The 12,128-nt window shown below is 49.2% G+C and overlaps 1 protein-coding gene across 4 annotated transcripts in view; it reads right to left on the bottom strand.

Annotated features, from left to right (window-relative positions):
- HCK (HCK proto-oncogene, Src family tyrosine kinase) overlaps window positions 1–12,128 on the bottom strand; it is a 49,943-nt gene that overhangs the window by 14,538 nt on the left and 23,277 nt on the right. For all 4 annotated transcript variants that reach the window (XM_055373289.2, XM_063702505.1, XM_004061973.5 and 1 more), the window contains exons 6-9: window positions 7,398–7,501; window positions 3,242–3,391; window positions 2,742–2,894; window positions 465–644 (exon numbers count right to left, since the gene is read on the bottom strand). In XM_055373289.2, the coding sequence (XP_055229264.1) occupies window positions 465–644; window positions 2,742–2,894; window positions 3,242–3,391; window positions 7,398–7,501 (587 nt within the window). The remainder of the gene's footprint in view (window positions 1–464; window positions 645–2,741; window positions 2,895–3,241; window positions 3,392–7,397; window positions 7,502–12,128) is intronic.

Genomic DNA, 12,128 nt, shown 5'->3' with positions numbered 1-12,128 from the left:
AGTGGCCTAAAAAAATTCCCCGAGAAATCCTGAGTTGTGGCAGGGCGGGGGTGGGGGCAGAACTGCTGCTTTGCCAACTCCCTCTCCCAGGGCGTTGGCAAGTACAGGGAAGGTGGCTGATGCGGGAGAGTGGCACCCCCACCACCCATGCCACACCCTGGCCTCTAAGGCTCACTGTGAACCATAAGCCCCTTCTCCCATCGCCCAGGAGTATTCTGGCCCCATTCCCTTCTCCTGGTAGCCCCTTGTTCTCCCTTCCCCTTGGTGACCCCTTAACATGATTTCACCCCACTAACCAGGAGGGCTGGATTGTTCCACATTAGATTCTCAATGAATACTTGTTGGAAGAGCTCCTGGCCAGATTGGGGCCATCTCAAGGGCAAGAACCATGTCCAAGCCACCCTTGAGCCCACAATTGATCAGTATAGGCCACAGCCTGCACCCCCAGCCCCAGCACGCAGCACCTTTGGCCATGAACTCCGTGATGATGTAGATGGGCTCCTTGGTGACCACCGCATGAAGTTTGACCAGCTTGTCATGCTGCAGAGTTTTCATCACGTTGGCCTCTGCCAGGAAGGCCTCCACCGACATGCTCCCTGGCTTCATCGTCTTCACTGCCACCTTGGTGTGCTTGTTGTAGGTGGCTGGAGGGGGATAGAGAGCAGGGAAGGTGGTCAGAGCCCACTGGTCTCCCGTACCACCCTAGAAGGCCCAGCTGCAGACCCGCCTCCTCCAGAAAGTCTTTCCTGCTCATCTCAACTCTCAGAGAGGGAAGCGAAATCATGGGCTTAGGCCTCAGACAAATGTGGGTTGAAAGGCGGGTTCACCACTTCCCAGCTGTGCACACTAGGGCAAGTGGCTTAACGTCTCTGAGCCATGGCTTCCTCAGCTTCCTCATCTGTAAAGTGGAAATGGTAAGCTTTGCCTTTGAAGTGCTGTTGCAAGGATTTAAAAATAGCTCTAAGTGGCTCACGCCTGTAATCCCAGCACTTTGGGAGGCCGAGGTGGGCGGATCACAAGGTCAGGAGATCGAGACCATCCTGGCTAACACGGTGAAACCCCATCTCTACTAAAAATACAAAAAATTAGCCAGGCGTAGTGGTGGGCGCCTGTAGTCCCAGCTACTGGGGAGGCTGAGGCAGGAGAATGGTGTGAACCGAGGAGACGGAGCTTGCAGTGAGCCGAGATTGAGCCACTGCACTCCAGCCTGGGTGACAGAGCGAGACTCCGTCTCAAACAAACAAACAAACAAACAAACAAACAAAAAACCCAAACAAATAAAAATAGCTTTAAAACACTACTCAGGTTATGTCACACACATACACCGCCCACTTTAATCTTAACATTGCTCTTAAATAAATGCCAGACTTACTATGACCCCCAGGCCCTACATGGCCCAGCCTCGTCCACCCCTCTAGCCTCATCAGCCACTAAACTATCCCCTTGCCTTTTATGTGCCAGTCACCCTGCAGGTCACTCAGTCCCTCAAGCACCCAACTCCCCTCCCACCACAGGGATTTGGCACATGCTGTTCCCTCCCCTCACCCCACCCTGCTTCATTTGGTGGGTCTTGTCAATTTTATAATTGCTTGGGTTTCCATTTTGCCTTGGCTTCCAGGAAGCTCCAATCCAGAACCATGGGCTTCCTGTAGTAGGAGTCTAGCATCTTATATGATATTTTTGGCTTTCAAATCTCACCACTCAGATCTGTCTTACCTTCCTCTCCGTATTTTCTTTTTTGTCAAATTCTTTTTAATTTTATTATTATTTTTTAGACAGAGTCTCACTCTGTCTCCCAGGCTGGAGCGCAGTGGTGCGATCTCGGTTCCCTGCAACTTCCACCTCCTGGGTTCAAACGATTCTCCTGCCTTAGCCTCCCGAGTAGGTGGGATTACAGGCTCCCACCACCACGCCTGGCTAATTGTTGTATTTTTCATAGAGATGGGATTTCACTATATTATCCAGGTTTTTCTCGAACTGCTGACCTTGATTGATCCACTTGCCTTGGCCTCCCAAAGTGCTGGGATTACAGACGTGAGCCACTGTGCCCGGACTTGCATGCAGCAGAATCGCAATAAATACAGTCGAAATACATGGATTTTAAACTTACTTTATCTGGCTGAGTTGTTTGCATCCCTGTAAGTTGTCTTCGCTCCCATTTGGAACGCTCCCACTTGGAACGTATTAACACAGCAGGCTGCCCCACACTGGGCTGGCACTGCATCTACCCCACAGCCCTGCAAAGCAGGCAATGTTGTTCTTAAGTTCTTGGGGAAAATCAGCAGGTGTGAGATGTGCCTTTCTGATTTTCCCACAAGACCCTAACAGTGCTGGGCACACAGCAGGTGCTCAGAATAACCTGTTCATCAGTTGCCTGGAAATCTCCGAGCTGCATTTCCCCATTCTTAATTTTCATCATCTGAAAAGGTCTCTGGTTATCTCAATCCCAAACTGTTAGGCAGTCCCCACTCCGTATGAGGGAGGGATTCCTCATCCATGACACCTGCTTCCCAGAAGGAAGTTTTTGACCCCTACAGGACTGGTCTCAAAGGCAAATCAGTGTTTGCACAGCAAGACAATTTGGTTTGCTATCAGGGAACTGCTTCTTTATGGCTATTATTTAAATCTCCCCCTCTGCCTTGGGTAGCATTCCCGCTTTGCCATAAGGTGTTCCTGGAAGCAAGTGACCTCCCTCTCCCCTCCACCCTCTGGCCCTGTGGGCTGTGGCCCTGGGTCCTTACCCATCCAGACTTCCCCAAACTGCCCAGCTCCAAGTTTCTTCTCCAGCTTGAGGGATTCCCGAGGGATCTCCCAGGCATCTTTCTCCCAAGGCTTCTGGGGCTTGGAAGACATGCAGGGCACCGACAGTTTCTGGCAGAGCCCATCGTTCCCCTCTGGAACAGAGTCCCTGGTCAGTTGAGAGCAACAAGCACCGAGCCAGCCAGAGGTTGCTCCTTGGAGGCCGCCCTGCCTGGTCCACTGGATCTCTCCAGTGTTCCACCTGGTTGCCACCATCAGAGACATTCCCAAGCAAGCAGAGTGTGACGGGGTGCCACCTCTACATCTTGGCCACCTCACCCTCCTGCTCAACAGTCCTAAGCCTTCAGAAGCATCCAAAGCAACTATCTGTCTAGGGGATGGCCAGGAAGGACACAGCAGGTCTCAGGGGCCACAGTGCATCCGTGACTAGGAGTCTGTGGGCCCATCATGGTGGGGATGTCACCCCCGGGGTGGGACTCACTCCTGTAGTGGTCCACCAGCTCCTGCAGAGTGCTAAAGGTGCTTCGGGGGGATATGTAGAAGCCCCCGTTGTCCAGGGTCCGGATCTTGTAATGTTTCACGGTATCTCCCTGCCGAGGGTCGTAGTCTCGCACGGACAAAGAGTAGCTTCCTGAATTGACCAAAGAGAAACCCCTCAGAATGGCATCTTGGAGGCCTGCCACCTTGCATTAGCACTCTGACACCCTGTAAGGCTACTGCTGGCACCGTCCTGACACCTGGGCAGAAGTGCCTGAGGGTCTGAGTGGGCTGTGGGAGCCAGGCATCCTGGGCTCTCATTCAGGCTCTACCACATCCACCCGTGAGACCTTGGCCATGTGACTATGTCACCTCTCTATGCCTCAGTTTTCTCATCTGTAAAATGGGAATAGTTCTCACGCCTCCCTACCTGATCCTATTGCCTACCGGCTAAAAGAAGTAATGCCTGTAAACTACTTGGAAACTGAACACTCTGCAAATGTTGGCTATCATCATCATCATATTCATTATTTCTGATCTATTGTTCCGTCTTTCTATCATCTACCCTACAAAAAGCCAAGAGACCATAGTATACTTTTTACTTTTTCATAAAAACTCAGGCTATGACTTTTCTGGAAAAAAATCCAGAAATCCAGTCCAGTTATTGAAATGTGAACATGCTGTGGTAGGCTGAATAATGGTCCCTCAAGATAGTCATGCCCTAAACCCTGGAACCTGGGAATATGTTACTTTACATGGTAAAAGGTACTTTAGAGATGTGATTAAGTTAAGGATCTGGAGATGGGGAGATTATTCCAGATGATCCAGGTAGCCCCAGTGTAATCCCTTGGGTCCTCGTTAGAAGGAGGTAGGAAGGTCAAAGTGGAAGAGGTGAAGATGGAAACAAGAGCTTGGACAGATGTCAGGAAGGGACTATGAGCCAAGGAATGCTGTAGCCTCTGGAAACTAAAAAAGGCAAGAAAATGAATTCTCCCCTGAAGCCTCCAGAAGGAACCAGGCCTGCTGACATCCTGAGCCCAGTGAGGTCAGACTACTGATCCCCAGAACTGTTAGAGAATAGACGGGTGTTGTTTTAAGCCACTAAGTTTGTATTAATTTGTTACAGCAGCAATGGGAACCTAACATACATATTAGGCTGGTGCAAAAGTAATTGCAGTTTTTGCCATCAAAAGTAGTGGAAAAAACTGAAATTACTTTTGCACCACCCTATATTATCACATAGAGCAGAAACACGTAAGTCTTTCAGCTCATGACCACCATTTTGCTATTTGTGAGCTGTGTGCCCTTGGGCAAGTTATTAGTCCCTCTGTCTCAGTGTTCTTTACCATGATAATAGTACAATGTCATAGGATTTTGGAAGTTTAAACTTTATTTTGTGTGTGTGTGTGTCAGAGTCTCGCTGTGTCACCCAGGCTGGAGTGCAGTGGCGCAATCTTGGCTCACTGCAATCTCTGCCTCCCAGGTTCAAGCAATTCTCCTACCTCAGCCTCCTGAGTAGCTGGGATTACAGGCGCCCGCCACTATGCCCGGCTAATTTTTGTATTTTTAGTAGAGATGGGGTTTCGCCATGTTGGCCAGGCTGGTCTCCAACTCCTGAGCTCAGGTGATCCACACGCCTCAGCCTCCCGAACTGCTGGGATTACAGGCTTGAGTCACCTCACCTGGCCAGTTTATACTGTTGAATGAATAATAGCTTACCGTACATGCCAGGCAAGTTCAAAGCACTCTGCGTAAATGAACAATGAATGAATAAGAATAATATTCATTGTAATGAATTATAACTATATAAATTATATTATTTATTTAATGAATGAATAACCTCATGGGGTAAGGGTTTTATAATATCATCATCCTCATTTACAGATGAGGAAACTGAAGCCCAGAGAGGTGAAATAACTCACCCACAGTCACACAGCTGGTAAGTGGCACAGCTGGGATTCAAATCCAGGCAGCTGGCTCCAGAGCCCCTCTCAGCCACTCTGTCCCAGTCAGGGGCGAGACTGGCTTGGTTGCTGCTGGATGGGGTGTGGCAGGATCCAGGAAGCAGCAGGGTGGGATTCACAGGTCTCATACTGCAACTTTTATTAAATCGGCTAAACTTCCCTACATGCCCCATCTCAGAGAGCTGTGAAAGCTGGACCAGGCTCATTTTCCTGCCCCACAGATCTGTGATGGTTTCTTTGATTTCTCTGCCCTTGTCTGCAGGATGGACCAGCCCAAGCCAAAAGCTGTCCTGGGCACAGCTAGAGAGGAGAAGCGCTGGGCTGTGCACAGCTTTGTCTTTTTATCTCCTTTTTTTCCCCCTGGGGGCTTGAATGGGGCTCGTTGGGTGGGAAGAGACAAAGCCCAGGCATTCACTGAGCTGCCACACTGATTGTGAGTAGCATTATCCTAGCCACATGAAAGCTTCGCCAATTCAGATAGCTGAGGGTCAAGTAGAAGGCCACATGAAGAACATGCCTTTAATCAATGTCCCCAAATCTGTTTGCTTCAGGGTACCGTGAGGTCACATTTTATACAATATACTTGGCTTGAGTCAAGCAGTTGTGAACCTAAATGTATTAGTAAAGGTGCACTTAGCACATGAAATCTGAAATCGTAAGAATCCTACTGATGTTCATTCCTTTGAGGCAATGAGCCTCAATCGATGCCAGTTTGAGCTACGCGATGTTTTCCAGGCCTGTTCTTGCCATCCATGCACCGAATCAGCATGAATCCACCCTTGCAGCACAGAAATTCCAGGAAGCTGGTCACCTGACATTAAAACTTCCAAAAGCTTCCAAGGAGCATTTTCAGCAGAGTCCCAGAGAAGGCTGGCTTGAGTCTCTTCTGGCAACCTCATCCTACCTCATTTCCTTATGGAGGGAGGAAAGGAGGAATGAGGCTTGTGGATAAGATCTATTGTAATGGGTATTTTGTTTTATTTTTTTAGAGATGGGGTCTTGCTCTGTTGCCCAGGCTGGAGTCCAGTGGCTCCATTATGGCTCGCTGCAGCCTTGAACTCCTGGACTCAAGAGATCATCTGGCCTCACCCTTCCGAGTATCAGGGAGTACAGATGTGCACCACCATGCTTGGCTAATTTTTAAAATTTTTCATAGAGATGGCGTCTCACTATGTTGCCCAGGCTGGTCTCGAACTTTTGGGCTTAAGTGATCCTCCTGTGTTGGCCTCCCCTACTTGGTCTGTTATGGGTATTTAAAAAAAGCAAAACAAAAACAATCTTGACACTTTGTAATCCTGACACTTTGGAAGGCTGAGGTAGGCAGATTGCTTGAGTCCAGAAGTTTGAGGCCAGCCTAGGCAACATGGCAAAACCCCATCTCTACTAAAAAGAAAGAAAGACAGAAAGAAAAGATTAGTCAGCGTGGTGGCACGTACCTGTAGTCCCGGCTACTCGGGAGACTGAGATGGGAGAATCATTTGAGCCCAGGAGGCAGAAGTTGCAGTGAGCTGAGATTGTGCCACTGCATCCCAGCCTGGGCAACAGAGTGAGACCCTGTCTCAAACAAAACAAAACAGGCTGGGCGTAGTGGCTCACGCCTGTAATCTCAGCACTTTGGGAGGGCGAGAGGGGTGGATCGCAAGTTCAGGAGATCGAGACCATACTGGCCAACATGGTGAAACCCTGTCTGTACTAAAAATACAAAAATTAGCTGGGCATGGTGGCGAGCACTTGTAATCCCAGCTACTTGGAAGGCTGAGGCAGGAGAATCGCTCAAACCTGGGAGGTGGAGGTTGCAGTGAGCCGAGATTGCACCACTGCACTCCAGCCTGGCAACAGAGTGAGACTCCGTCTCAAAAAAACAAAACAAAACAAAACAAGAACCAAAACAAATGAAAAAACAAGTCAGTGAAGATCAAGCTTCAGCTGGATGTTTCTTTGTTTTCAGGGCTTAAGCCACCTGGCACTAGTTCCACTGACCTAAGCTGGCAGCTATGGTGGATAAGAAGGGCAGAGCCAGGCACAGAGCCTCAACACTCCGCAGCTCAGGTGGCCAAGAGCAGGAGAAACCTGGCAGCCACAGCACCTGGTTGGGTTTTTCAGCCTTTCCCAGGGCGTTTTCCAAGGAAAGGGTGGTGGCCAGTCCCACCTGGGGCACCTCGGCAGGGAGGACAAGGTGGGGAGGGCTGGTGTCACCTTTAGTGGTCTCGCTATCCCGGATCATGAAGGAGCCCAGCATGTTGCCGGGAGCCAGCAGTTGGCGCTCTGCGTCCTTCCGGCTGATGCCCTTGAAAAACCACCTGATGGAAAAGGGAGGGGACAAATGTGAACCTGGGGTCATGCAGTCCTGTCCGGCCTACACAGGATGCCTGTGGCCATGCAGGTCCCAGGGGAATGTCAGGATACAGAGGGTCTGGCTTCCTGCAGCATCAGTTTTACTCAAAGATTTTTTGGGGGAGAGAAGGTAAAGGAGCCATTCTTTTGATATCAATATAGACATTTTACCCGAAGTGAATCCTGTTTGCTGAGACTGAAGCCTATGCAATTTGGAGTGGGGGAACTTCCTTTAAGAAAAATAATACAGCATTAACAAGTGCAAAAAGCTGATAGGTCATTCCAGTGCTGCTCGCTGTGAGGGACAGGGAGATGGACAGGAAGACAGAGTGGAAACAGACAGCAGTCTTAACCAGCTGTGGTCAAAGTCTTACTTTTGCAGGTTTCACAAGCATACAAGACCACGGGGAAGATCCTTCTTGGGACCTTGGAAGCCTGTGAAGGGCCTGAGTTTCGTTAGCTTTACAACCAATCCTCCTCCGCGTATACGGAGTTGAATACAAAGTTGGCATGAACTTCCAAGCTACAATGTGAGATTGGAAAGAATTTTATACTTAGGATTATATCCTGGGACATTTTCTTCATTCTTCCTGAATATTGAGATATTTGGGTGGAAAAGTTCAAGCAGCAGCAGCGGAATCCATTCCCACCTTCACTAGGGTGAGGAGCAGTTGGAAAAAAGCCGCAGACCTGACCTCAGCCTACCTTGGCTCTGCCACAAACCTGCAGTGTGACTTCGAGCGAGTTGCCTTCCTCTTTGGGCCTTTGGTTCCTCTGTTATCAACTGGGGAGGAAGTTCACATCTATCTTGCTATCCACCCAACAGCTCTATGGAGTTGTCACCTTTATCATTCCCCCTTTTTCTTTTTTTTTTCTTTTGAGACTGAGTCTTGCTCTGTCACCCAGGCTGGAGTGCAGTGGTGTGATCTGGGCTCACTGAAACCTATGCTTCTCGGGTTCAAGCGATTCTTTTGCCTCAGCCTCCCAAGTAGCTGGGATTACAGGCACCCACCACTACACCCAGCTAATTTTTGTATTTTTAGTAGAGACGGGGTTTTACCATGTTAGCCAGGCTGGTCTCGAACTCCTGAACTCAGGTGATCCATCCACCTTGGCCTCCCAAAGTGATGGGATTACAGGTATGAGCCACTGCTCCTGGCCCCATTTTATGGATGATGAAATTGAGGAACAGAGAGGGCAAGTAACTTGCCTAGAGTCACACAGCTGGGAAGTTGTAGAGGCAGGATTTGAAGCTAGGCAGTCTAACTCCAGAACCCAAGCTCTGAATCACCATGCTATGTTGCTCATCTACCTTCTTTGCTTTCATGTTGTAAAGTGACTTGTGCCATGGTAAAATATTCAACTATGTAAGACTAAGAACTGTCTCCCCCAGCTGGGCGCGGTGGCTCACACCTGTAACCCCAGCAATTTGGGAGGCCGAGGTGGGTGGATCACGAGGTCAGGAGTTCGAGACCATCCTGGCTAACATGGTGAAACCCCGTCTCGACTAAAAATACAAAAAAAAAAAAAAATTAGCCGGGCATGGTGGCAGGAGCCTGTAGTCCCAGCTACTCGGGAGGCTGAGGCAGGAGAATGGTGTGAACCTGGGAAGTGGAGCTTGCAGTGAGCCGAGATCGCGCCACTGCACTCCAGCCTGGGCAACAGAGCGAGACTCTGTCTCAAAAACAAACAAACAAACAAACAAAAAAAACAACTGTCTCCCTGACAATTCTGGTCCTAGGAAGTTATCCCATAGATCTTGTACAAGGGAGAAATGACATATACACCAGGAGATTCGCTTCAGTACATGACTGGAAACAACTTAAGTGACCACTGTATAGGGCAGAGGTTAAATGGACGGTAGGACATCTACAGGACAGACGCCCTGTGGTATAAAAAGGAAGGAGGTGTCCGGGAGCAGTGGCTCACGCCTGTAATCCCAGCACTTTGGGAGGCCAAGGCAGGAGGATCACGAGTTCAGGAGTTCGAGACCAGCCTGACCAACATGGAGAAACCCTGTCTCTATTAAAAATACAAAATTAGCTAGGTATGGTGGCGCATGCCTGTAATCCCAGCTACTTGGGAGGCTGAGGCAGGAGAATCGCTTGAACCCGGGAGGCGGAGGTTGCAGTGAGCCGAGATCACACCATTGCACTCCAGCCTGGGCAACAAGAGAGAAACTCCATCTAAAAAACAAAAACAAAAACAAAAACAAAACAGGAACAAGGTGCTGCATGGAAGGTCTGAACGAGAGGCATGGAACAGTGTGTGTGGTATCTACCACTTGTGTGAGATAAGCGGGAAGAGATGTCTTTTCTTATATAAGGAGGAAGCATCTGGGAGGACTCACGAGAAACTGGTTGCTTCTGGGGAGGGGAAGTGGCTGGTTGGGGACAGGGTGGGAAGAAGACTTTTCACTCTTCTGTATGCTTCCCCACATTTGCATTTTGAAACATTTGAAAGTATTGCCTATTTCAAGGGAGAATGAGAGAAACTAAGATTCCATCCCGCCCTGATTCCCAAGGTCCCAGTTGTGCTCCCCAGAGGCAACCTCTGTTAGCAGTTTCTTGATTCAGACACAAGGACCCCTGAGTGCCCTGAAAGGACACATATGTGTATTCATTTTTTATTTTTATTATTATTTTTTGAAATAGAGTCTCGTTCTGTTGTCCAGGCTGGAGTGCAGTGGCGTGATCTCGGCTCACTGCAACCTCTGCCTCCCAGATCAAGCAAATCTTGTGCCTCAGCCTCTGAGTAGCTGGGATTACAGGAGCCCGCCATCACACCTGGCTAATTTTTGTATTTTTAGTAGAGGCAGGGTATCACCATGCCTCTCGAACTCCTGACCTCAAGTGTTCCGCCTCCCTTGGCTTCCCAAAGTGCTGGGATTACAGATGTGAGCCACCGCACCTGGCCAGATATGCGTATTTAGATCAGTGGTTCCCAAGCTGGGTCCCTGGAGCAGCAGCAGCAGCAGCTGCCTCACCCAAGAACTTGTTAGAAATGCACATTCGGAATCTGACAGTGGAGCCCAGAAAGCACTTGTTAGCCGGCAATCCAGGTGATGCTGTTGCTGCTCATGTCTGAGAACCCCCCACCTAGGTTATTTTGCCTTTGTCTGCAAATGATAACCCCCCATTCATGTTGTCTACACCTGCATTTTACACTTAGCAATTATGTTGCCTTTGAGAAATAATACCAGCCATGCCTCCTCCATGGTTGCTGCAAGGACCACATGAGGTGACCCAGGGATTCTGTAAGTGTTCAGACCCTGGAGTGGAGAAACAGAGCATGGGATGACCCAGGGCAAAGCCTGGAAGAAGGAGAGAGAAGCAGCTAAGAGCCCCCAGTTCCATGATCACTAAGAAGGGGTGACATAATTTTTTTTTTTGACAGAGTATCACTCTTGTCCCCCAGGCTGGAGTGCAGTGGCAGGATATTTCAGCTCACTGCAACCTCTGCCCCCTGGAGTCAAGTGATTCTCCTGCCTCAGCCTCCTGAGTAGCTGGGACTACAGGCGCGCACAACCACACCCAGCTAATTTTTTTTGTATTTTTAGTAGAGATGGGGTTACACCATGTTGGTCAGGCTGGTCTTGAACTCCTGACCTCAGGTGATCTGCGTGCCTTGGCCTCCCGAAGTGCTGGGATTACAGGTGTGAGCCACCATGCCCAGCCAGAAGGAGGTGGCTTTATAATGGGAAAAGCCTAAGCGTTTTCATTTTTAACAGGCAAGCATCCCAAACCCATAATACCATCTAGCTAGAAAGAGGAGGCAGAAGAGACAAAACAATGGGGACTGTCATTTGTCAACTTTTGATTGGCTGGTTTTTAATGGGATGTATTGCCACCCCACAATGTAGTCATCTTTTTACTCATCAACCTCATCCACCATACAGAGAACATCTCCAGCAGGGAGCCCCATCCAAGTCATCTTCTATCCCTGGAATAGGGAATCAACAGGTATCTGTTGGATGATGGATGGATGGATGGATGGATGGATGGATGGATGGATGGATGAATGGATGGATGGATGGATGGATGATTGAAGTATATTTTTAGAGTCAAGCTAGACACAAGAAGAACCCACAGCCAAGAACGATGGGTTATGGAGAGCTCCTTGAGGGTAGGGATATATCTTATTTGTTTCCACAGCCCCTTAGGCTGGCACAGGGCTTGAAGAGTCATGAGCATGTGCTTGTCGAATGAATCAAATGAGGGATGGGCCAGGTGCAGTGGTTCAGGCCTATAATCCCAGCACTTTGGGAGGCTGAGGCGAGAAGATCACTTGAGCCCAGGAGTTTGAGACCAGCCTGGGCAACATAGAGAGACCCCCTCTCTACCAAAAATACAAAAAAGAAAAAAATTAGCTGGGCATGGTGATGCGCACTTGTAGTCCCAGCTACTTGGGAGGCTGAGGTGGGAGGATCAGCTGAGCCCAGGGAGGCTGAGGCTGAAGTGAGCTGTGATGGTGCTACTGCATTCCAGCCTGGGCAACAGAGTGAGACCCTGTCTCAAAACAAAACGAAACAACAAATGAGGGACGACTGGCCAGGTGTGAGCTGTCTCACCTCTCCAGAAACCCTCCTTGGCA

The sequence above is a fragment of the Gorilla gorilla genome, chromosome 21 (assembly GCF_029281585.2).
Source record: "Gorilla gorilla gorilla isolate KB3781 chromosome 21, NHGRI_mGorGor1-v2.1_pri, whole genome shotgun sequence".
Lineage (NCBI taxonomy): Eukaryota > Metazoa > Chordata > Mammalia > Primates > Hominidae > Gorilla > Gorilla gorilla.
Note: the sequence above shows the minus strand (reverse complement) of the source record. Positions and strands in the feature narration are given on the sequence as shown.